Below are 23,858 nucleotides of genomic sequence, written 5' to 3' on the forward strand. Positions count from 1 at the left end.
CTTAGTTTTTGATGCTATAAGGTGGTAAAAGCTAGCTTATAAAGCAAAATGAAAGGTTGCTCATATTAAATAATATTGAAATGATTCTATTTTCTATATCGCCCTCCACAGGGCCTGAAGTAGAACCATTAAAGAAAAGGTTCCTGCCACTCCATATCCGCGCACTCCAAAAACTAGTATAGAATATCTCAGTTTCCGTTTTCTTAAAAAACATTTCTGCGATCTATAGAACCAAGCCACAGTCTACCACAGCCCTCTTGGGTTTTAAGATGACATGCACATTTCTTTATTCATGTTCACTCAATTGCTTTTCTGCAGTCTGCTGAACTGCATACTTGCTGGTCAGTTACCTTGGCAACTCCACAGTAAAACCTGCTATACTTTAAGTATAGTATGCCGTTCACTTTGAGAAAAACATGATACAGATGTATGACATATTCATCATCAACAAATGGAAAATGACTAAACCTCTATGTTTTATTTGTAAAAATAATACTTCCTTTCTGTAACATGAGTTTAAATTATGGGCACCTACACAACGTTTTAAAGAAGTGCCCTTTTCCTCTACCCTTCCAAATTTGTTACTTGCAAAACAAATAGCTCATCAACAGAGGATATTTGAGCACTATTTATACCTATACTTCCTTTCAAAAACAAGAAATGACACAGAGAATGCAAAGCTCTAGGCTCTTGTTCTAAATATGAACTATATAAATAATGATGATAGGGTCTGCACGAACAGCTACAGAGGCTGTTACTAATCGTTAACACATGTCGCACTCCCATATGCCTAGGTAGTATTCACAAACCGTAAGCTTAAAGCATATTGTTTTCCTTAAGAGCAATCCTTGTAAATCAAGTTTAAACACTAAGAATCCACAATGCTAAGATCTAATAATCTCTGAAATATACGTGTGTACAGGGCCATGCTAATCAAGCTGAGGTCACAGGGTCTGCACTCTGTGTATCGCATGGTTTTGCAATATTCTACAGCTGCAGATCCATTACCTCTGCAAACACATGCCACTGGATACAAATGAAACTGGAAACCAGCATGTGGCTAAATCCATACAATTCTATCACTATTAAGGGGGAAAACCATTAAACCAAAATCCAACCCACAGGGGGTCAAAAACATCATCTCCAAATAGCAAGGACAGCTAGATTTGCAAAGATTAAAAACTTGTGAAAACAGGTAGTCCTAAGTTATAGAATTTTTAAAGGAAAAATTATGTATCTGAGTAGAAAGAGCCAAAAGAGTATGTAAACAAGTAGCCAGGTTCATTATTTCATTCTCCCTAAATGTAGTAACATAGTTCCAATGTCTCTCATCATCACGTTACCAAAATCTTGTTTACAAAACCATTCTCTGTATGTTTTAGTCATAAGGCACAGAGTCTACAGACCATTTCAACAACTGTATATTATGTGACAGCACAGAGCCAAGAATCAAATAACAGACTGTGATAGCAGTAGCAATAAAGTGGGATCTCATGCTAACTAAACAGTTTCCTATCGTTCTTTACAAATAGTCCAATGGAAATTTTCTGTCGGAAATATAAGGCTGTACATTTGTGTGCTTACTTACAATTACCTAAAACAAAAGCAAATTTGGATGTATTTAATAAACATTAAATTTTGAAAGCATTATGGTGGTCCATTGCTAATGAATCTACGGCATGTAACTACGCAATTATCACAATTATTCTTAATGGCATATGCATGTGCACAGGCACACATGCAGTCCCTTCTCTGCAGAAAAGTCCAAAGAACACTTGCCAGCCCTTTTTCTGCATAACCAAGAAAAAGTACGTGGATATAAAGATAAAATAGCCATTGAGTGTGAGATGCTGCAAGTTCCAGCTAGATTTAAATCTTAAAGCCGTGTCTCTTCTGAAATCTGTGAGAAGTCATAAAGTATTGTCAATATTTATGTCCAGATGACTTTTATTAGGTGCCAATTATGCTTAGATCTCTCTTATAGTTGCTTTATCAGCAAGTTAATCACTTTAAAAGGTCCATTTATATCACCCATTTCTAATTTTTAAGGTTGATAAGGACACAGTACAATCTCAGTTTATCAGGAACCCCATGGAACGAATCATTCTGGAGAGCTGATTTTTCTCAAGTACTCTGTGGCTGATCCTTTTTCATGATGGTATAAGATCATCATTTTGCACATCAATTATTGCACTCTACTTTATTATACAGTGACTCCCTTACGGACTGTTTGGTTGCCTTGTCATTTACCGATCACACTGGAGGTCCCAGTCTGCTAATGCTTTTTAAGGCTGTGTATTTTATAGATTTTCTGTTTTCTTCTCTGCAGACAAGTTGCCAGCTGTCATTTCTCATTGCTATCAGTGTGTTTACTTTAGCGACTTCTCCATCTCTTCTAATTTGCTGTTATTAATCTGCTGCAGTTTTAGAAACCAGACTACCGAATAAGAGATTGTGTATTAAACTGCAAGCAAATACATACTGTTTAACGCACACAGGGCTCTGCTAGATGTAAAAAACAGGAGCTTAGATTTGCAGTATCTATTTTGGCTGCCCAAAGACCCTTTTGTGGTGTATTTCCTAGTTCTTGGCTGAGGCAGTACACTTCTGAATAGATGATCTTGTTATAATTGGGATACAGTCATTACTTGAGGCGACTGCAGCAGAAACTCCATGTTATTAAATACACTCAGAAATAAATAAATGTACAATTGAGAGTCTTAATTCAACCCATATATTATGTAAACATGAACTGTCAAATCAAAATGGATTTAACGTGTTGTATAATTTCTTACAGATTTGATATGTGGGAAATATGCTATGTAATTTACACAGAGACCTACAGATTAAATGATATATTACCCTTCACCATAGCTAAATCAGCCTAAGAATACTGTAACATACTATAATTAATAAGTAACTTATTAATAAGAAATTAAAGTCTATTTCTAAAAGCATTTCAATTTTGTCAACTGAATTTTAAGATGTAAACTATTCACTGGGAAACATCACAAAGGTGCTTTAAATGAGTCCAAATTACTTAAATAAGATATTATATATTTCCCAAATGTTCATAGTATTGCCTTAATGGTAAGTATTACCTGGAAAAAATTTTGGATATGAATCATGAAGAAAAATTTTAAATATGTTTAGAATATAAAGAGAGTACTGATAGCCACCTATCAGATATAACTTTTAAAATAAATTTTTGCCTAAGCAACTAGGTATGATTGTCCCTGATGGTTAAAGTTTTAAGTACTGACAGTAAAAAATAATGCTTGTTGTCTCATATTTTACAGTTTTAACATCCAAAGCTCTTTATGAGACTCAGAGCCCCTGTACACACAAGCACTCCAAGAAGTCGCTACCAATTCATAGGAATTGATTGCAAGAGACAAATCCCTTTTGCTATCTGCATCAAGAGAATTCGTTTCAGGGTTTTCAGAGCCTGATATATTTATGGATTCCTTCCTAATTTATATTTTAACATGTTGTTACTATAGTCAAATTGAAATTTAATTATTAAACCAGATAATTGCTACAGAAAAATATTTAAGAGTTTCAATATCCAACCAGGTCAAAACATGACCTGTTTTGGTTTTTTTTTTCTCGTGAAGATTTACCTCATGTTTTATCAATCCAACTTTGTAAGTCTTGGCTTTGAATCAAAAGCTTTTCTCAGCTGTCTGACATTCAGCTTTGAGTTTACTCAACATCAAAGTACTGCAGGCCATTCATATTGCAGTGGGCAGCTATTGTTTTTGTTTAAGTCACAGGTAGTCCATACCTAGGCTGTGAAATTCATCACAGAGAAGGCATTAGATTGCCTTTGTAAATTTCATTTCTCTAAGAGATATGGCCACCTTTCTTTATATGAGGTAGGAGAGAAACAATTACTTAGGTCTTTTTCTATAAAAAAGGAGAAGCAGATTTTTTTTTTTCCAACCAAAGCCACTTACTTTAATTTTTCCAAACTGGAATTTAATATTTTAATCATTACATGATTGTATGGGTTTTTATTTTTTTCTCAAATGTCAGTTGGAAAAAGATTGCAAACCATTGTTAGTTGGTGATCAATAAGCTTAGTCTCATAAAACACTATAGCAGTTGACAAGCTGGGCATGCCACACATCTTTCTCTATTAAGAGGCGGATCATAGCATTACTTCCTACCTGGGAAGCAATACCTCCTATTCAACCCAGGATTCCTAACAGTTACCACCAGTCAGAGTTGGCATGCATTTACTTTCCTAGTGAGTTCAGTTCATTTTATAGATGACAACATTGAACCTAGAGGGACTAAATGATAAGTTCAAGCCTATAGGAGTAGAGGAAGAGTCAGGATTTGAACCAGGGTAGTCAAGTATTTTGTTGATTTGAAATCATAAACTAATAATATATTTGGTAGTAGTATATTTTATTAATATTACTACATTCCAGAACAGTGAGCTTATTATGTTGTATAACACATTAATTTTAATTATCTCTCCTTGTTTTATGAAGAAGCAGGATTTGACCAGATAACCCAAATTTACTCTATTATTTCATAAAGTTATCTTAATTACACTGCACAATTGAAAGAAGTGAGCTGACAAGCTCAATTTCAAACAAACTCATGTTTAAAGAGAGAAACAAAACTGAAGGTTAGAAGAGGAGATATTTCAGCCGTCATAGCCAGAGCTTACATCTTGTGTAGATGGTCCTTTAAAGTCCTGGAACTTTGTGATCCTTCCCTTGACTTTGCCACCTTTCAGGGGCAAAAAAGAATGAGTATTTTCAGCTCTGGGAGCACTTTCTGCTCCTCTCCAGCCAAGGGGAAAAAGAATTCATCTAGAGAGGTATTTTGATCTCCAAGTCATGCAGTCCTTTGACTGTCAGTAAGCCAAGGAAGAGACTCCTTTAAGATGGTAGAAGAGAATTTTGTCAAGTTATCCACAGTATATATTACTTCATTTCCACGATTACTCAGTTAAAGTTTTATGTTTAAGTTGAAAAATAATTAGGAAATCAGGACACAATAATTTTGACTTTATCTGAGTTTGTTAGGAAAAACACTACCAAAGTCTGTCAGTAAACCTAAGGCTAACCATTTTAAAAGGTGAGTTGTCCTAAGTGAGAAAGGAGAATTTGAAGATGTTAAAGTGAAATATATAAATGAGTAATGTGGAGGCTTATTCCTTTTTAATTTAAATTATTTCAGAGTGAATTTTAAAATTTTATGTTCCCCTACTCTACCCCAGGAAAAAAAGAAGTGATTCCATATTTAGAGTACTATTTATGACTTTTGTAACCACTTATTGTGTGCTGAGGTAGAATGATGTCAAATGTGTTGGTCTGAGGCATTCAAATTCCTCAAAATCCTATTTATAGGAGAGGCATTATCCTACTTCTTCAGTTAAGAATTGGAATAGTATTTTCTAAGAAAGTTACACAAAAAATATAATTGCTAAATTTATTTTACTACATAAATGTTCTTATAATCTTTTGTGCTCTCTTGAAATTGTCAAAAAGAGAAGACTGGGATTCACGGTCAAGAACATCTCAAAGGACATTAGATATCTGAGATAGCATTTAAAATGGTCCTGCTATACAAGCTACTAGTATTTGGTGTTATAATTTTAAAAGTGATGAAACAACTCTCTTCATACAGTTGATGAAACTTATTACTCTCTGTATAAGATATTTTGAATACAAAACTATAATGATAGGATTAAAATAGGATGAGAAGACCAGGATGAGAGAAGAATCTAATGGATGAGATCAAGAGAAACAGAGGCTGGGCATGGTGGCACATGCCTATAGTCCCAGCTACTTGGAAGCTTGAGCCCAGGAGTTTGAGGTTGCTGTGAGCTAGGCTGATGCCACAGTACTCTAGCCCGGGCAATAGAGTGAGACCCTGCCTCAAAAAATAAATAAATAAATAAATAAAAATTTTAAAAAAGAGAGAAACAGAGAAGTAAGACAATATGATAACCTGAATTGGTTTACCTCAGTAGATTCAAGATGGGTTGATCATTTCTGTCTTGATAGCTACAGTTATCTCTCAGGTCCTAAGGAGAAAAATCAGTGTGAGGTTCCATTATGAAGTCTGAACTAGGAAGAGACTGGCATCTCTTGGAGATTCTAGAGGATGCTATGTCAAAGTCCTGCCTGAAATGCATTTCACTAAGAACAGCACCATGATAGATGACTCATCTGAGTCTAACAGCTGGTTAGAGAGTACTCTTTTTGGCAAATCAAACAGGAAAAGGAAGAATATGCTCAGAGAGGACAGTAGTTCTAGGGATCAAAGTTAAAGAGAAAACAACTGAAGAAAAAAGAAAGAATGACTATAATTTAGTTAAAAATGGTATAAAGTCCAAAGGAAGAGTTTTAGGAGATCCTATATAGAGCACCAGGAGCCAGGGCAGGCCCCAAATTCTTTGGAGATGACAGAGCAGAAGTACAGTGCAGACTGCAACAGTGAAGGACATCTGAGAACCCTAACTAGAAAAAAGATTAGAAAAGAGGAAAAGTGGATGTGCCAAAGAAGCTGATAGCCTGAACCTGATCAAGGAACCAGCTAGATAAAGGTAATCAGGGGTGATTCCCTTGAAGGAACTACAGAGAATCCACTGGAAATATCTAAAGAGGATGTGGAAAAAAGGGCTATGAGACCATGGGCTTGAATATCAGAACAAGTGGATCCAAGTGCTTTTTAAGACAAATTTTTGTGATCTTTTCATGGGAAGTTATTGTTATTAATATAAAACTTCATGTTTTCCTATAGATATTAGCAATGAAAATTCCTTTAAAATGTACAGGTATTTGTGGATTTGTTTCAAAGACAGCCACAAAAAAAAGATGTTGGGAACCTTTGTCATACCATGAAACATATCTGGGGGCAGAAGATTCTAGCTGAAGAGTAATTTGGTACCAGCTGTCAAAAAGTGAGTGACCTTAACTGCAGAGATGTATGAAGAAAATGAGGTAAGCCAGGAATCACTCCTTACAAGTACCCGGCAGGTTTTATCTGGCAGTAAGGCCATCTCCTCATAAAATTACTGTTCTTTTAAAAATATTTAACATTATTATTTTTATAGACATTTTGGTTACCCTAAAGTTAGAGAAACCACTATACTATTCTGTTAATGTTCATGATCACATGAACATTATTGTGTGGGGGGGGGGAGGGAGGAAGGATCATAAAACCAAAAAAAATCCAGAAATATTAAGTGAAAATTCATAATGGTAATCAATATTTTGAAAATAACTAATATTTTGACTATTAAGTAAGGCCTATTCTCCCTAATGAAATGCATTATTTCAAAGGTCCTAGAATATTGCTGATGGGCACATTTATGGATAGAAAAGAAAAATTTAGAAGGATCAGTCATTCATGTGTCAAGTCATCTTTCCAATAGAAAACAAATGCCAACTACTTAAGAGCAAAACATATCAATTTGGTTTTGCAACAAAATCATCCAAAATTAGCCAAAATAGTTTATGATTATTTTTCTAAGGTTACATAAATGCTATTTTAAAATACATGTTAAATGTACTTCTTAATGTTTTCCAATGTTATAAATAACTTGTTATAGTAATCACATTGGGACAATTTTTGTAAGTGGCAAACTAGTGACTGGGTAAGAGAGAACAATAGGTTAAAAACATGGGAATGGTTTTTAGTTTTTTGTTTTTTTTAAAAGGGCAAATCTACAGCAAAGAAGAAAACACTTGGAAAATAATGGATTAAGAACATATAAGATAAGAGGTTTTAGAAGATTAGGAAAACAAATAGTTTCTTTTTTCACATTATAAAAAAAAAAACACACACACACATGACTAAGAAAGCAAAAGGAATATTCAAAGTGGACACTAATTGACGCCCCAAAAGGGACTTAGATTTACAACCTAAACTCACCATCTTTCTTCCCAGCAGCCATTTTTCTGCTGATAATAAAATTGTTGGCCTGTTTGGTCTTCCAGTTAACTGTTCCATTTATGCCATCAGCACAGCTTAATAAAAAAGCTTTTCAGAATAAAACAAATGCACAAAAAATGAAATTAATATCAAATTAAAATGACAATTACAGATCACCTACTATTAATGGGATCAGATTCCTTCCAGCTCAGTTAGCTGTTTAATTCCAGTCAGCAAATATTTGTTGAATGTCAATACAAGGAAATACGGGGATACAAGATAAACAAGACACAGTTCCTGCCTCCCAAAGAGCTTACAATCTATGGAGACTGGCAATTCATATACAGAAATAGATATATATGTAATGTACATATATATGTAATATATATGTAATGCATATAATAGTAATTGTAAACATATATGTAATGGTAGAGAGCATCAGTTCTACAAGAATACTGAGGGTGAAGCAATCATCTCTGGCTGAGAATGTTGTGCTAAGCTTAAAGTATCTTTTAAATTCACAGTTAAGTTTTGGAAACATCACACTGGCAGCAATGAATAGGATTAGGGTTAAGGAATACTAAATAAGGGCTATGGCAAGAGTGTGGGGTAGCAGTCAGGTTGAAGTACAAGGAAAGAAAAGGTGGTGTCAGTTACAAGAATCATGGTGATAATACTGACAGTATTTTTTCAAATTGCTGGATGTAGGGCTAAAGGGAGAATCAAGGATGGCCTTGAATTTTTGATCTAGAATGACAGAGAACAGTGATACATTAGGAACCTCAGAAGAGAAGTCAGTTTCAGTAGAAAGAGGATGAGTTGGATTTGGGATATGTTAAATTTAGGGTATCAGTTGGACATCCAGGTGAAACCATCTAAGAACATGGGAACAGAGCTCTGGTTCATGAGAGTATGTAACGGGGCTTCAGATACAGATTTGAAGTTCTTCTCCCTAAAAATGATTGTTGAAGCCAAAGCTCCAGCGCAATTCCTTAAAGATATCACACCCTCAAGTAACACACATATTAGGCCCTTATGTAGAAAGTGATCTGGCGCATACACACATTCATGTTCTTGACCCACTCATTTATCCTGTTTTCCATCATCCAAACTGATAATCTTACCGCTTATTCTCTGATTTTTCAACCTTACCTTTCAGACTTGATATATTTGGGCACCGTTTTTCTGACTACAACATTGGCTCTCCATTCTATTCTCCCTTCCTTTGGTCTCAGGTAAGTTCCCTCTGGATTCAGCTCTGCCCAAGAATTCCCCAGAGTCTACATTATAGATTTGTCCTAGCTCCTGAACCTGAAATGGACTAAGAAATAATGCACAAAAAGTCTGAGGGACAAAAGAATGTGTTAATAAATATATTTATCTATCAAAAGCAGAGGATGATTCAGCAAAGAAGAAAACAGTGGTCACAGAGGTTGGACAACTGAATCTGAAGTGTCACATAAGCCAACAGAAGAGAGAATCAAAGAAGGAGAGTGTGATCAACATCCTCACTTAACTGCAAAAAGGTCAAAGAGGAAAACAGTTTAGAAAAAACTGATAGATATGAAAAGTGAGAAGATACTGGTGACTCCTTGAAAGTGGAATTCCGATAAAGCGGTGAGAGTAGAAGCCAAACTGCAAAAGGTCAAGACGTGGATGCAGCAAATACAGTTAATCTTTCAAGAATGTTGGCCAGAATAGGGAAGCAAAGAGATTGGATAGACTGAAGAGCAGCAAAGTTGAGAGAAGGGTTGGTCATTTTAGTATGGGTAAACATATTTCGTACATAAACTGAGGAAAGGATGTAAGGGGACAGGAAGGGACTAAGGATAAAGGACAGGAGCATAACTGATAGTACACAATCCAAGAAAAAGTAGATTGGGTAGTACCAAGCATACATACGTTAAAAAAAAAATGCTTCATAAATGACAAAGGAAGAAAAAGTGAAGACAGAAACAGCTAGTAGGGTATAGCAAAGTTAACATTAAAAGAGCTTCCCACCTTAGTAACACAGAGATGAAATGTATATTTCAACTTACATTATGAAAAACCCCAAGTTCCCTTCTAAAATGAAAAAGTAATACAATTTAAAACCCAGGTTATTAATTTGATCATTTCACATTGTATGCTTGTATCAAAATATCACATGTACCTGTACATATGTATAACTATTATGTACTGATAATTAAAAATAAAATTTTTTTAAAACCCAGGTTGTGATAAACAAAAAAAACCAAACCTCAAGTGATCATTTCAGTGATACCTGGGAGGGGAAATCAAAGGCCCCAGTACCCCTCAAAATAAGCTACTTAATTTATTATGTTCAGTTTCTTAAATATGAAAAATTAAGTATTCTAGTTTTATCTACTAAATGACCGATCTTATGAATGACTTATCTAATAAATGGTTGATTCATTTAATAACTGAAATTATGTACTTTTAAATCTAGATGAATAATGTAGTAGGCATTTCCTAATAACATAAGCTAAAACAGGATCAGAAATGTTAATAGTTAATATAATAGCAAAATACCCCACCTCCCAGGGTTCTCCTCCTGGCTAGGTTCCAAAGTCAACATGCTAGGCAGCTCCCTAAAAATACATATTCAAATGCAACCCCAAAATGTACATAATAAAATTTTTAAAACACATATTCATGATGCCACTGTGGAGAGTCTAGGTAGGTGGGTTGCACAGATTCATCAGATGATTCTCATGTTTCCCAACTATGTACTCTGGAAGACTGAGAGAAGATCTACAGAACACAAAGGAACAGAGGATATTTACCTGAGTCACATTATATGCACCAAATGTAGGGCTAACCTTAGAACTGAAAACGCTACCCACTCCTGTCCACAACTGGTCTACATATATATCCAGTTTGCAAGAACACGCAGTACACTGCCGAATGGTGGAAAATCCTAACCTGGAAAGACAGGAAGCAGGTGGCCAAATTCTTCTCTACAACTTTCCAAAGAACAATGTATATGTGGATCTGATAAGCAAAATTTAGATTTAATTGCTTCCCATCACCAGGTCCAGAACAAGGTGTTTTCACATATATCATCTAATTCAATCCTCACAAAGCCAAATGAATCTATTAATGTGTCTGAAGATTACAGAGGTTTAATCTTAAAGCAGGATGGAGTAAATCCTGCAGGCAAGCAGACACTATAGAATTCTCCATTTCTCCATGGGCTAGGTGGTTATGATATTGAGTGCCCAGACAGCTCCTCTTTTGTTCCTTCCTTTATTCTAGCTCAGTTGATTCTCAAACTATGTTGTGCATAAGAATTATTACTCAGAGTTATATACCCAAAACTACACATATGGTACTTTATGGGTGATTTAAAGGATTTACTAGGGTAACTTTAAGTCTGTGGAATTTTTGTCTTACACTCTTGCTTTTAGAACCTGACTAACCTAGCACAACATTTAACACCACTGCATGTCCTTGGCTAGTGAACCAACATACTACTGCTCATACTTTCCAGGTCTTGTATAAGGGCAGTCCAGTTAGCTTCTACAGGATTCAAAAACCAAATCTGATTGGTATTTCATCTGTTACAAAATAGAGGCAGGGTGGAATAGTTTAGACATATCTCACAGATGTTGCTCTATTTTAAGGCTAGTATTGCTTTCGAGCACATTCATTTTTAAAAGTTCACATCGATCCTTATGAAGTCCCACTTTGACCACAGAAGACTGAAGTCCAATAAATCTAAATAAAAGGACAACTATTTATGGCTCCACTCTCCAGGCAATGTCAGTAAAGGCAAGACACAATGCCACAGATGATGTGGCTGCTTAAACATTTAAGTCCCACACATTAGGGAAAAAAATCTTAATAATATGAAAATAACTATTTGCTCTTAATTGTGTCTAAGATCATGGATCCACTTGACTAGCTTCTTGTATAGAAAATCATTGTAATCTGTACATTGACAAGTGTGGAGTACTCAAGGAAAAAGGCTAGCATTTTACAGTTTAATTTTCATTAGAAAAAGACCAATCCATTTTGTTTTTCTGGAGACGAAATTTCCTTAGGATGGAAAATTATGACTCAATTTTTAAAATATTTATCCCATACACAACTTTTCAAGATTAAGTCTGATATGTAAAAAAATGTCAACCTGTATAAACTAGTTTTTGGACTTCCTCCAAAGATAATGGACCATCCTCAGAAATGTTAAAAGGAAGAGAACTCCACTGTGCTCACCGGATTCATGATAATCTATGTTACAGTTATATCTGTGTGTAAATTTTGCTCTAATTCATAAACACAAAAGAATAACAAGCATCTTGCATTTATACAACCCAAAGTAAGAAGACAGTCATAGAATTAGCCATGATATCACTGTACACAATTTAACTAACTTTTCATTGCTCCCCCTCCAAAATCATCGAAGCCTAAATTAATCCAAAGGTGGCTGGCATGATTTCAACTTCCCTAGAAACTATACAATACTTAAAGTTTGTCTTAAAATTCCATTACTCATTCTGAGTCTTGTAGCAGCATGACTACATTTCATCTAGCCCAGGGCAAGCACTCTCTGAAGAGGTATTACTCTTTCCAAAACCTGAATAATTTGCTGACTGGGGGAGGAGGGAATTGCTATTTAATAAAAGTAGTTGAAGATCTATGAATAGTGACTGATTGCTGATGAGCTAATCAGAATGTCAAGAGACAGAAATAATAAATAATAACTTACTCAGACATCACCGTCCGAGTAAATGGCAGAATACACCAAATGAAATTTAATCTGATTAATACACTCACCTTAGAACCAAACTGTCAAGTCTTTCTCTGTCCACTACTTCATTTGTCTCTTTTCATATTCTGCTTTAAGAAAATCAAAAGACTGCTTTCATAAATTGGATATATACCTCACCCCCACCATATCTCTCTCCTCTTACCACCCCCCTTAAGTTGCTATATTGATCCCTTACCCTTTACATTTTTCTCTTCTTTTATGCAATGCTCCTCAATACTTTTAAAATTTTTTCCTATATTAAAAAACTATTTTCATATTTTTCTCTCTAAAATATGTTAGTTGACCATTACTTTTTTTCATTAGCTATCATGTTTTGAGTGCCAAATGCTAGATACTACACTAAGGGTTTTACACATATTCACTTACTTAATCCTTACATTGACTAGGTGAAGTAGGTAGTATTAGTTCCATTTTACAATGAGGATATGAAGTCTTAGGAAATTATGTGACTTACCCCAAGTCAGATATTTAGTAAGTGGAAGAGTTGAATTTTGAACCCACTTTGTGGCTGACTATAAAGTCTCTGTTATTTGCTTGTCAATAGTACCTCCAAATACAGTCATGCATGGAAAAACAACAGGGATATGTTCTAAGAAATGCATCATTAGGCAATTTCATCATTGTGAAATATCATAGAATATACTTACACAAACATAGATTATACATTTTGTTTACATACATTTTTGTGTGGAAAATCAAATGTCCTATCACCATTAATGAATGCTACGTTTTTCCCCTACATAATCTGCAATGCCAATAGCAAGTGCCACATATCAGGTTTCTATATATGTTCCACCTCATGGGACGCTTGTATATGCAGTCCGTTGTGACTGACACATCATTATGTGGCACAACTGTAGTTAAATGGAAAAGCAATTTTTAAACCATATATTTTCATGTAATTTGAGATATTATTACTAGGTCATCTTCAATTTATTTTACTTTCTAAAAAAAATAAGTTGCCCATGACTCCTGAATTAGAAATAGCTTGCAACAAAACAGTGCTATTGTTATGTAGTGGAAATTAATTCTATGTACGACATGCACCAAGACAAAAACAAAAGAACAAAATAATTTGTTGAAAGAGGAAAGCTAAAAAGTTAGCTGGAACCTACAGGGAAAAAAGGCTATGCTGAGGAATACCATCCACTGCAACTTCTGAAAGGAGTCAGGAAAAAAATATTCCTAAGAAAATCGTTACAGCAAGACTTTAAACCAAGAATGCCAGAAGAAAAAGCCTCTAAACTTTGTTAAAACAGAAGAAACCGGTAAGGCAGAACATAAGTAATTACCTAACATAATTAAAATTATTAGAATACAATTAAAATTACTAAGTACAATTAAAATACAAGCTAAAAACTTAGATAACATGCAAAAGAGTTTAGAGTGAAATAAAATTGGAGTACAGAAAGGTAGTGTTTAATATCAGAGTCTCTGCAGACATCGTTAGTTTTTGTTCAAACAGCCTGAGAAGGTAAGTTTGGGTTTCCACTCGTGGAAATAGTACTATCTATCTCAGAAATACTGGATAAAGAAGATCGCCAGTGGGACCTTTAACAAAAATGATATATATATTATATGTAATAGTTACATGCACCACTACAATTCAGTGTCCTTATCTGCAAAATGTTGGATTGTTGTGAAATTAATAAAATTAGTGAAAAGCAGAATACAAAACGGTACGTAGGCTATGTGAAATCTAGTGTAATAGTGCAATCTAGTGGAAAAGGATTAAAAGGCAAAGTGTATGGGCTCTTGGGTTAGGGAAGTAAAGCTGCAGGAAAAATTTCTGTTCAAAATAACAAATATAATAATAATGCTTACATGATCTTTCCACTGAAGAAACCTCTGAAAGAGAAATATTCTTACATTGGGTATTTGCTATAAACTGGCATTAATTTTGCTTATAGAAACCATATATTCTTACTGTAATACATTCCAATAGTATAAGCAGGAGGTTATAAAAGTTCCCTTTCATGTCCCTATTGCCATCCTGCCGATGTCACTGCCTAGGGTATCTACTCAACAGTTTTTCCATCTTTCCATATTCTTTGTGTGCAAACATATATTTTTACACTTTTATACATAAACACACACACCAGGCTCCTTTTTACATAATGTGATCACACTTTTTTCACTTAGAATATATCTTGAATGTGTTTACATGACACCACATTTTAAGGTTGCATAGCTTTCTGCTGTGTGTCTCAATCACAATTTGTTTATCATCACCTCAAACTTAGCCTGTCCAAACTAGGACTCATGATCTTTTCCCTTAAAATCTGATCCTCTTCTAGCATTCTTCATCCTGTGTATGGCACCACCATCTGTCCTCACACATACGACAGAAATCTAAACAGCACCCTAAACATCTCCTCCCAGCACACTCTACCCCAAATTCAATGCAATACCCACGCGTGTGGATTTTTACCCTTCTAAATTCCCTTCTATCTTCCTCTCCCCATCACCACCAAAGCCCACAAAGTCATCACCGGCTTTCCTAGATTACTAAAGGAGCCCCTGACCTACTCAGCCGGTCAGGGGCAATCTATTCCAGCCCCTCCAACCCCTTCCTCACAAACAGCTAAAGGGCTCTTTTTGAAATGCAAATCAGATCCTGTCTGCTTAAACCTCTCCGACGATTTCCCGTTGGTCTCAGTATAAAGATTAAGCTCGTTAAGGTGGTCTATCAAGTCCTGCAAAATTTGCTCTCAGCCCTCCTCTGTAGCCTCAGTTCACATTGTGCTTGCCCTTCTCTTTCTGCACCAACTTTGCTGGACTTCCTTCAGCACTATTTGCCATGTTCAACCTGCCCCAGGGCTTCTGCAGAACTCTTCTTTTAACCTCAAATATACCTTCCCTCTTCACCTCACTAACATTCACTTATCCTTCAGACTTTGAGTACTTTCTTGGAAAAGCTTTCCTTAACCCCCCTTTCTGGCCAAATCCCTTACTTAGGAGTTCTAGTAGTGTTTACAGCACTTACTATAGTTTTTAGGGCACGTTTACTTGTATGATTATTTGATTAGTTAATCTTAATGAAGAGTAATCAAATAATCTTGAAAAAAAAACTGTTTGATTCATCTTTGTTAACCCCACTAGTGTAAAAAGTTCCACAATGGCTGGACTGTGTATTTCCCAGTATTTGACACTCCAAAAAACAAACAAACAAATAAAAGAAGTATTAATTAGTAAAAATGACCATGGTTTTTTCTAGTTTTTCATTATCACTATTAAAACTATAATAAACATCCTTATCTGTATCTTTGAGCACTTTCACCAGTGTATCTGTAAGCTAAAACAGCTAGACAATTAATGTACATTTCAAATTCTGATAAGCACCTGTAGCAACCTGTTCTGTTTCTACTTCTGCAGTACTATTCTTTGATTAGAATCAACTCTATAACTACAGAAAATGAAAGATATTAAAAGTGCTACATTGATTAACTATTTCATAGAAGAGAAAAGCCGACATCGTTTTACTGCACAGCAAGGAACACTAATTTATTGAGGAGGAAAAATGAAAAAAACCTCAGGGCTATTTTTTTCTTCTCTTTTGCATCCCAAGGTAAAAGAGCAACTATTATACTTCTATGTGTACTGCCGAAGAAATAGAAAACTAAAATATTTCACTTTAAGTGCTCTAGGAAAATTAACTGTGAAAATTCCTTCTTTTAAATTCTCAGTGAACCCCAAATCTCCATAATAATTAAAGTGGTGACCAGATGAATGAGTGAAAGGCTAAAGGATAGGAAAGAATTTACACCAGCACTGCCTAACTCATAAACACTTTTGAAATGAGGGGCTTCATTTATCAGAAAACAAAGTCTGCCTTCCCTGTCACAACAGATGCCATGGCGATTCCTGTGATACAGGATGACAAAGATCTGTTCTAAAAATCTGATTAATCTAAGAAAATTAGATAGGAAGTGAAATGTGCTAACGATGAATGATTTTTAAGCAATATATTTAAACTGTTATTGCATAAATATTGCATAAAAATTCTCAAATGAAGATACAAAAAAAATGAAAATTCTACCAGAGGGTAATCCAAGAAGAAAATAGCACCCTAGCTTTTACATGTTAACTAACATATTAATGTTTCTGAGACTATAACAATAATCATGCCAGCAACTAATGTTTTGATGCTACCTATTTATTTCCCAAGATAACGTCTTCAAGTCTTACAGTTTAAACACTGGGGATTATTATTTCCCAAGCACAAGACCAGGAGCAATCACTGCATTCAAGGAATTGCAAGTAGCAGCCTGCATGCAGATCAGGTGAGAGTGTTGACAAGCCAGAAACTCATCTTTGAGCGTTTCTCTCTTAGAAATATGAGCTCAGCCCAAGAATGCCTGTGGCATCTCCAACAACTGGGATGCGAGCCATTGCAAGTTGCTGTGTACATTATTACAATCCCACAAAGGTGCGTGGCACTTTTATAAAAGAGAGAATAAGGAGGAGAGAAAGTTGTTCAACATTAAAAATATACTTCACACAGTCAGAGTGAGAGTAACTATTTCTGACCTAACAATTGGAGTGGAGGAGAAAGTTCCGGGTGTGAGGCAAGAGTGAAAGCAGCAGGGAGAAGTTAGTTAGAAAAGATGACAGAGGAATTCTCTCTCCTTTCTTCACATCTCTCATCAGAGTCCCCCTTAGTTTGCAAGGCTCCAGTGCTCAAAAACAGTTTCTGTGGAGTCAGAAGTGCTACTCAGAAGAGGGGTCCTGGAAGGAAGCCCTGCATACTCCACAAATTCATTTTGAACAATCACGTTTTCAAAGTCAGATATGGTAATCAAAATAAACAGTCAATAGGCAGATGTACAGACAGGAAAGAAAAATGTGCCCCAAGACATGTTTGAGATGCTAAGAATGTGCCCCTAAGGCAGTCAGAAACCAAGGCTAACATGACAGGAGAGAAGTTAAAACAACACAGGGGTAAGAAGCTACTTTTGATGGTTTTATTTTGCTGTTGAAAAGGTACAAATTGTAAGTGTAGGAAGGAGATACATCACGGGGCTGGGGCAGGGGCTACTGCATAAGGGAGAACTGTCTGTCCTCCATTCCCTCCCGGGGAAGAGGCAGCTGAGATCCTGCAGCCGAGGGCTGAGCTGTCCCGCACCAGCGAGCAGCCAGCAGCCAGCCTGCTCCCCTAACCCTGGGTGTCCCCAGCATCCACTGCCAGCTGAGCCCCAGAAGGCTGCTCCCAGGGAGCAAGAAATATCAGGAACGGAGTAACTCTAGGAAGCAAGTAAAGCAAATTAAGACATTCTGCAGGAGAAAAAAAAAATTCATTTTCTTCCCAGATTTTCATGTTTGAAATGGAATGGGAGAGGGAGGAGGGCATGTGTTAAATTACCCTGTTACAGCTATTTTCAAGTTGTAAGAGATCAACTTGGAACACATAAGACTATGCTTTTTAGACAATTTATCAGAAAAAAATAAAATGTTTCCATCACAAGTATCTGTGGTCTATGCTAAAATGTCATCATGGCATTCAAATTAAATATTCACTGCAAGGAAGGTGAATAATTCTGATGTTTTAAAAGAATAGAACAAGTAAAGTTGATTTTCCTGTTGAGCTGCACTGTTAGAAAGGTCGAGTTGAAATCTATCTGTACCTTTCACCCACTGATGCTAGTTCTGCTTTCCGAAGCAAACCGAAGAAGAGTTCATGTCGACTTTTACTTGTTAAGCTAAACACTTCCAGACCCTTTGAGGATACCTCCTATGACAGGACTGCCAGACCCCTCACCATCCCCGTGGACTGTTCTGGAAGTTGTCTAATTTGTCAGCGTCTCTCTTTAAAATGTGACAGCCAGAAACAGACACAATACTGCAGATGTGGTTAATTAGAGCACGGTACTATTAATTTTTGTGACATGTGGACACTATATTATTATCAGAGCCTAACTCTGAATTTTTTTTATAACCACATCATGCCACTGGTTCATATTAACCTTCTTTTTCCTAAAGAACTGCCACCATACAAAGTCACCTCCTTCCTTTCACCAATGAATTATGATGAATTTACTGCTATAAAATATTTTTTTGCTTTGAGCATAGCATTGCAACCGATTTAAACTGTGTTAACTCTAAATTCTGTTACCTATTTGTAACAGCTATACCTTTTCAACTCATCCATGGATTTTAAAGCAAGCCTCATAGATCTTCATCAAAGTCATTCATACAAATATTGAGGAAGAGAAGACTCAGGGCAAAGGCTTGTGACCCTTCACCGGGGACAACTTCCTGACCCAAACCCATCAGCTCACACACCTGGCCGGTACTTGTTCAGCCTGCTTCCCGCTCACACAGCAATCTTGCTAATTAGTCTATATACCATCGCACACACAAGAGCATCCTGCAGCCTTGACAAATGTTTTGCTGAAAGTGAGATTCACATTTTTCTAAACAAACTGTAAAAAAACTATACATATTAAAATGATAGTTATATAAAAATATGTATGCACACAGAACAAAAAATAGAAGGGAAGAAGCATCAAAAAATAGAAGGGAGGAAGCATCAATGGGAACGTTTGTTCTAATGTCAGGCTACGGAGATTGTTTAGGGGTTTGTTTGTTTTTCACTCAATACTGTCTTTAATACAGTTACATTGTTTAAAAAATTTAAAACACTGGGAAATACGTAGAGAGAATTTGTCTTGGCAGAAATCCATGTGAAATAGCTTTAAGTGCATTGAGATTGTGTCTGATCCTACCAACCTGAAAACCCGAATCAGAAACATATTTATTTGAAAAGACTTGTTGATCCCTAGCAACACTAGATCCTTTTTTTTTTTTTTTAATTTTGCATTGCTGCTTTAGGCTTAATATTTCTGGAAATCAGGGATATAGCAGACTGGAGAATTAGATCCTACAGTTTAGAAAAAGCCTGAATAAAGTATGTCTCTATGTGTGTCCATTTATGTCTGCCATGTCTGTCTGTATGTCTCTGCTGGAGAAGCTGGAAAAGGATGCAAAGAAAAGCCATCATGTTGATATTTCTGTGAAGCTCTGGACTAAACCAGAACAAAGTATAAAGGAGCTCTCACCTCCAGCCCAAGAATCTCTAACGGACACATAAACCCTTATCATCTATTCCCCTCTGGTCATTTTTTACACTAAGAGTAGGAAATAAGAGAAGTATCAGAATATACATTTAGGTATTTAGAATAGAGAACATGGAAAGGTAAGTTTTTAGAAAGGGATCAGGTAGAGTAAGTATGGACAATTAGTAAAAAAAGAAAAACAAGGTGGCTGGTTATTTTGGAGAAAAAGAGATCTGTAAATACTGTACTTATTAGAAGCACAAACAATCTGAATATTTGAATTGAGAATTTTTGAACAAGTCAGGATTTCTTCCCTGCTTCAGTATTTTGTTTAAAGCATGATTTTCATCAGTGGAAAACTAATATTAGAAACTGGATACATGTTATCTTTATCTCTCTGAGGTTGTCTCTAACCAGTTTTTTCTAGTGCCGTCCCTTGCTATTTTCAATGTCTGTGAGACAAGTAAAAATTCCACTTTGTTTAAAAATACAATTTGTCCACTAAACTACAAGTTAAAAAAAAAAATACATGAGGTAAATCAACAGCTCTTAGATTTACAACAAACTGTTATAAAAATGGATAAAATGATCAATACAAAGTCCAGTTACTATTTGACAACTGAAAATTCTACTTTGCTTAGAAATACATCCTCCCTGATATACTAGAAATTAAGCCAAATACAGGGGGTAAATCAGCAGGTTCATAAAGTCATAGCAAATTTTCATTAAAAATGAGGAAAATGTCCAAATAGAAAGTCCAGTTATTATCTGGCAACCGAAAATTTTACTTTGCTTAGAAATAAATTTTCCCTATCATATTAGAAATTAAGCCAAATACATGTGGTAAATCAGCAGGTTCACAGGTCCATACCAAATTGTCATTAAAAATGGACAAAATGTCCAAACAAAAAGTATAATTATTATTTGACAAGTGAAAATTCCAGTTTGTTTTGAAATACAATTTTTTTACTACCATAGAACTCAAGCTAAATACATGAGGTAAATTCCACAGCTTCATAGATATATGGCAAATTGTCATAAAATAGGTAAAATGTTCAAATAGAAAGTGTAGTTATTATTTGACAAGTGAAAATCCCACTTTGTTTTAAAATACAATTTTTCCACCATGCCGGTACTTAAACATAGGTGGTAAATCAACAGCTTCATAGATCCACAGCAAACTCCCATAAAAATAGATAATATGTCCAAATACAAAGTCCAGTTATTATTTGAGAAATAATGCACATTAACACGTCTTTTGCTTTGCACACAACATTGTGCAAAACGGGTAAGAAAAAGTCAATATCGGGAACAAACATCTGAGAAAATCCAAAATTCACTTAGGTATTACATGTAAAAAAAAATGTTTAAAGTTCTTGTCAATTAATTTTGCTTTGTTGTTTTTGTTGTTTTAAATGACACAAAAATGTTATCTAATATATTTTCTATTCATGTTGTCTTTTCATTTTTAAAATTGTTTTATTGTTTTAGAGAACAAACAAGTTTTAACTACTTATCTATTGATGTTGGTTTTTTTTCCCTTAGAAAATTATATTTCTAAGCAAAGTGAAAATTTTTTCATATGTAGAGGAATTAAAAGTACAAGCAAATTCACCACAATGATAACTACGTATATGTTAGAAGAGATCAGACAAAATCCTTCTCAGTTTTCTGGCTTTAAATAAAGGTTGTTCATTTAAAATTTTAATTAGAAAAATTAATTAATATTATTTCCTTTAAAGAAAGCCCTGCAAGTTTAATGTTATCTGACATTTTTAAAGGCTATTTGGAAAGAAAATAATTGAGGAGAATTAATTTGATCCTATTTTACACTTTTAGACAGTATATACATGCAGCTCTATGAAAAATACATATTAGATACCTACATATGCACAGGGAAAGTCTGAAAAATCAGACTCTATAATGTTTACTTGCATTATTACACAGGGTAAAGAGGTTACAGGTGATCTTGACCATCTCGTTTACAATTTTCAGGAGGTTTTTCCCCTGAATTTTGTACAATGACTAGGAATTACTTTTATTACGATAAAAATATTAATAAAGCTTTTTTTAAAAACAAAAAATCCTGGTTAACATTTTGAAATAAAAAATCAAATGTGTTCAAACTTTGAAAGTCTTGACATAGATTTTTAAACTTAAATTTCTCCTACTTTTCATCTGTGGTGGTTTTTAATATCGCTTTTCAGAAAAACAATGTCTATCAGTTAGCTACGTGAAGTAACTTTTGGATTAAAAGAAAACTACTAAGTATTTAACAGTCAGCGATCACTAGAACAGTACTCCACCGACCATAAGAAACCCTGGAATTATTCTATCTTGCAGAAGAGGGTGAATATTCTAAATATTAAAAGACACTTCTAAAAAGTATAAATTACCTTCACCCAAGTTACTAGAAAAATGTCTTTTCATTGTTAGAAGTCTGCATTTCATTCATTTTCCTGATGGTCAACATTTATTTCTAATAAAAAGTAAAATCTTAGTAAATGGGCTACAGTTTTGTTTATTCCTAGAAACGCTCCCTTTTTAAGTGTTGTCCCTGCCATCTTGTTATGTACAATAAATCAAAATCTTATTTATCCTCTATGTATAAAATAATCTGTAGCAATGTTACTAAAAATGTGCTCCATTTCAGTCTTTAAATATAAATGTGTTGCATCCGCGTTTCAGAAACCTAACTCAGCTGTAGGCAGTTTGGTTTTCCCTTTTAACTTAAACTTCTTTTCCTAAGATAATCAACAGATTGTCAGTTCCCTGAGCGCCTAACACTGAGAGGGGCTTAGATAGGGATCCGCGCGGGTTAAGGTTTTATTTAGCATCCTTCCTCATCTGTATTTTAGAGTCTTGTAACCCACTGCAATTTTCTCTAACGTAAAATATATATGGTTATATGTATAAATTCACACAAATATTTGTGGCCGAATCTCGGTAACTCGCTTGAAAGCATTAAACTTGCGGTTACTGTGACTAAACACATTCATTCACCCTACAAGATTTAGGAAAATGTAACATTGCAGGGAGAGTGAGGTCTGCGCAAACCTCGTAATTACCATCAAAAGCCTGTAGCTTCGAGCTTCTAAAGCCCGCCAAGCACGCTGGAAGCACCTACAGCTGTTCTTAATTGTTTTTTGCTTTCTCGAAATAGTGCACTTGGTGGGGCAAATGCTGTTTGCAGCATCTCTGGCCCCTAATCGGGGTTAACCCTGACCTGAACGTCCTGTTTGGCTCCCAGCATTTCGTGATTCCGCTTCCCTGCTCCGTAAAACCCAAGAAAAATGGCATTTCCGCCACTGAGAAATGCGCTTAGGAAGAGGGGGAAATTAGACGTTTTAAATGTTATATTTTAGTGTTTTCTCTCGATCAGATTCAAGAAAAGGAGAAAAGATATTTGTATGGAGGGGACGCAGCTTGGCACCCATTTCCTTTGGCTAGCATCCAGGCCGCAGAGCCCCAATCACGGGGTAACGGGCCCCCCCAGAAAAATGGGCAATGACCCCCAGCTCTGCTGCAGGGCTTAGGAAAGAGAGGGGATAGGGAAGAGAGGGGGCTGAGAATAAAAATTAGAGATGGAATTTGGACGCCCGCTGAGCAGGGAGGGGCGCGCGGGGGCGCGGAGAAAAAGAAAAGGCCAGGGGTCAAGCCTGGGGAGGGACGCCCTGGGCCCAGGAAATGGGGTTCAGGGAGCCCTGAAGAAGGGGGTGCAGTGGGGGCCAAGGCAGCAAGAGGGGCTTGCACCCAAAGGGCGCGCCCGCGTGCCCGGAACCCGAGTGGGGGATGGGGAGGAGGAGGCCTGTGGGCCCCCGAACCTCCACGTCGCGCGCAGGCCACTAACCTGTCAGCAAGAATGTGCCAGTGGTCGCGGGGCTCATCCTGCGTGTCCCCCAACCCTGTCCAGTCCAAGCAAAGGGGTCTCCCAGCTCCCACCACCGGGGCAATTGCATTGTTGGCCTGGCTAGGCCGGCAGTCCTCGATTCTCCCCTCCCCTCCCTTTCTTCTTTCCTCCCAGCTTAGCCAGTTCAGCATCAGCATCCTGCACCCCCTCCTTAATCCCGTACTCCCCCTAGCGGCGGGCCGCTGTAGCGAGCTGCCGCCCCCACCCCCATCTCCCC

The 23,858-nt window shown here is 36.1% G+C and overlaps 1 protein-coding gene across 5 annotated transcripts in view; it reads right to left on the minus strand.

Moving 5' to 3' along the window:
• SGCE (sarcoglycan epsilon) overlaps positions 1-23,801 on the minus strand; it is a 70,148-nt gene extending 46,347 nt beyond the window's left edge. Inside the window, exons 1-2 of one of the 5 annotated variants that reach the window (XM_045564082.1) lie at positions 23,582-23,778; positions 7,903-8,010 (exon numbers count right to left, since the gene is read on the minus strand). In XM_045564082.1, coding sequence (XP_045420038.1) covers positions 7,903-8,010; positions 23,582-23,690 — 217 coding nt within the window. In that variant the 5' untranslated portion in view covers positions 23,691-23,778. Of the gene's footprint in view, positions 1-5,987; positions 6,050-7,902; positions 8,011-23,581 lie in introns of those variants that run through there. The other 4 variants (XM_045564083.1, XM_045564086.1, XM_045564084.1 and 1 more) reach the window with 4 other exon arrangements.
• Between the last annotated feature and the right edge of the window lie 57 nt (positions 23,802-23,858).

The sequence above is a fragment of the Lemur catta genome, chromosome 11 (genome assembly GCF_020740605.2).
Source record: "Lemur catta isolate mLemCat1 chromosome 11, mLemCat1.pri, whole genome shotgun sequence".
NCBI classification, from domain to species: Eukaryota; Metazoa; Chordata; class Mammalia; order Primates; family Lemuridae; genus Lemur; species Lemur catta.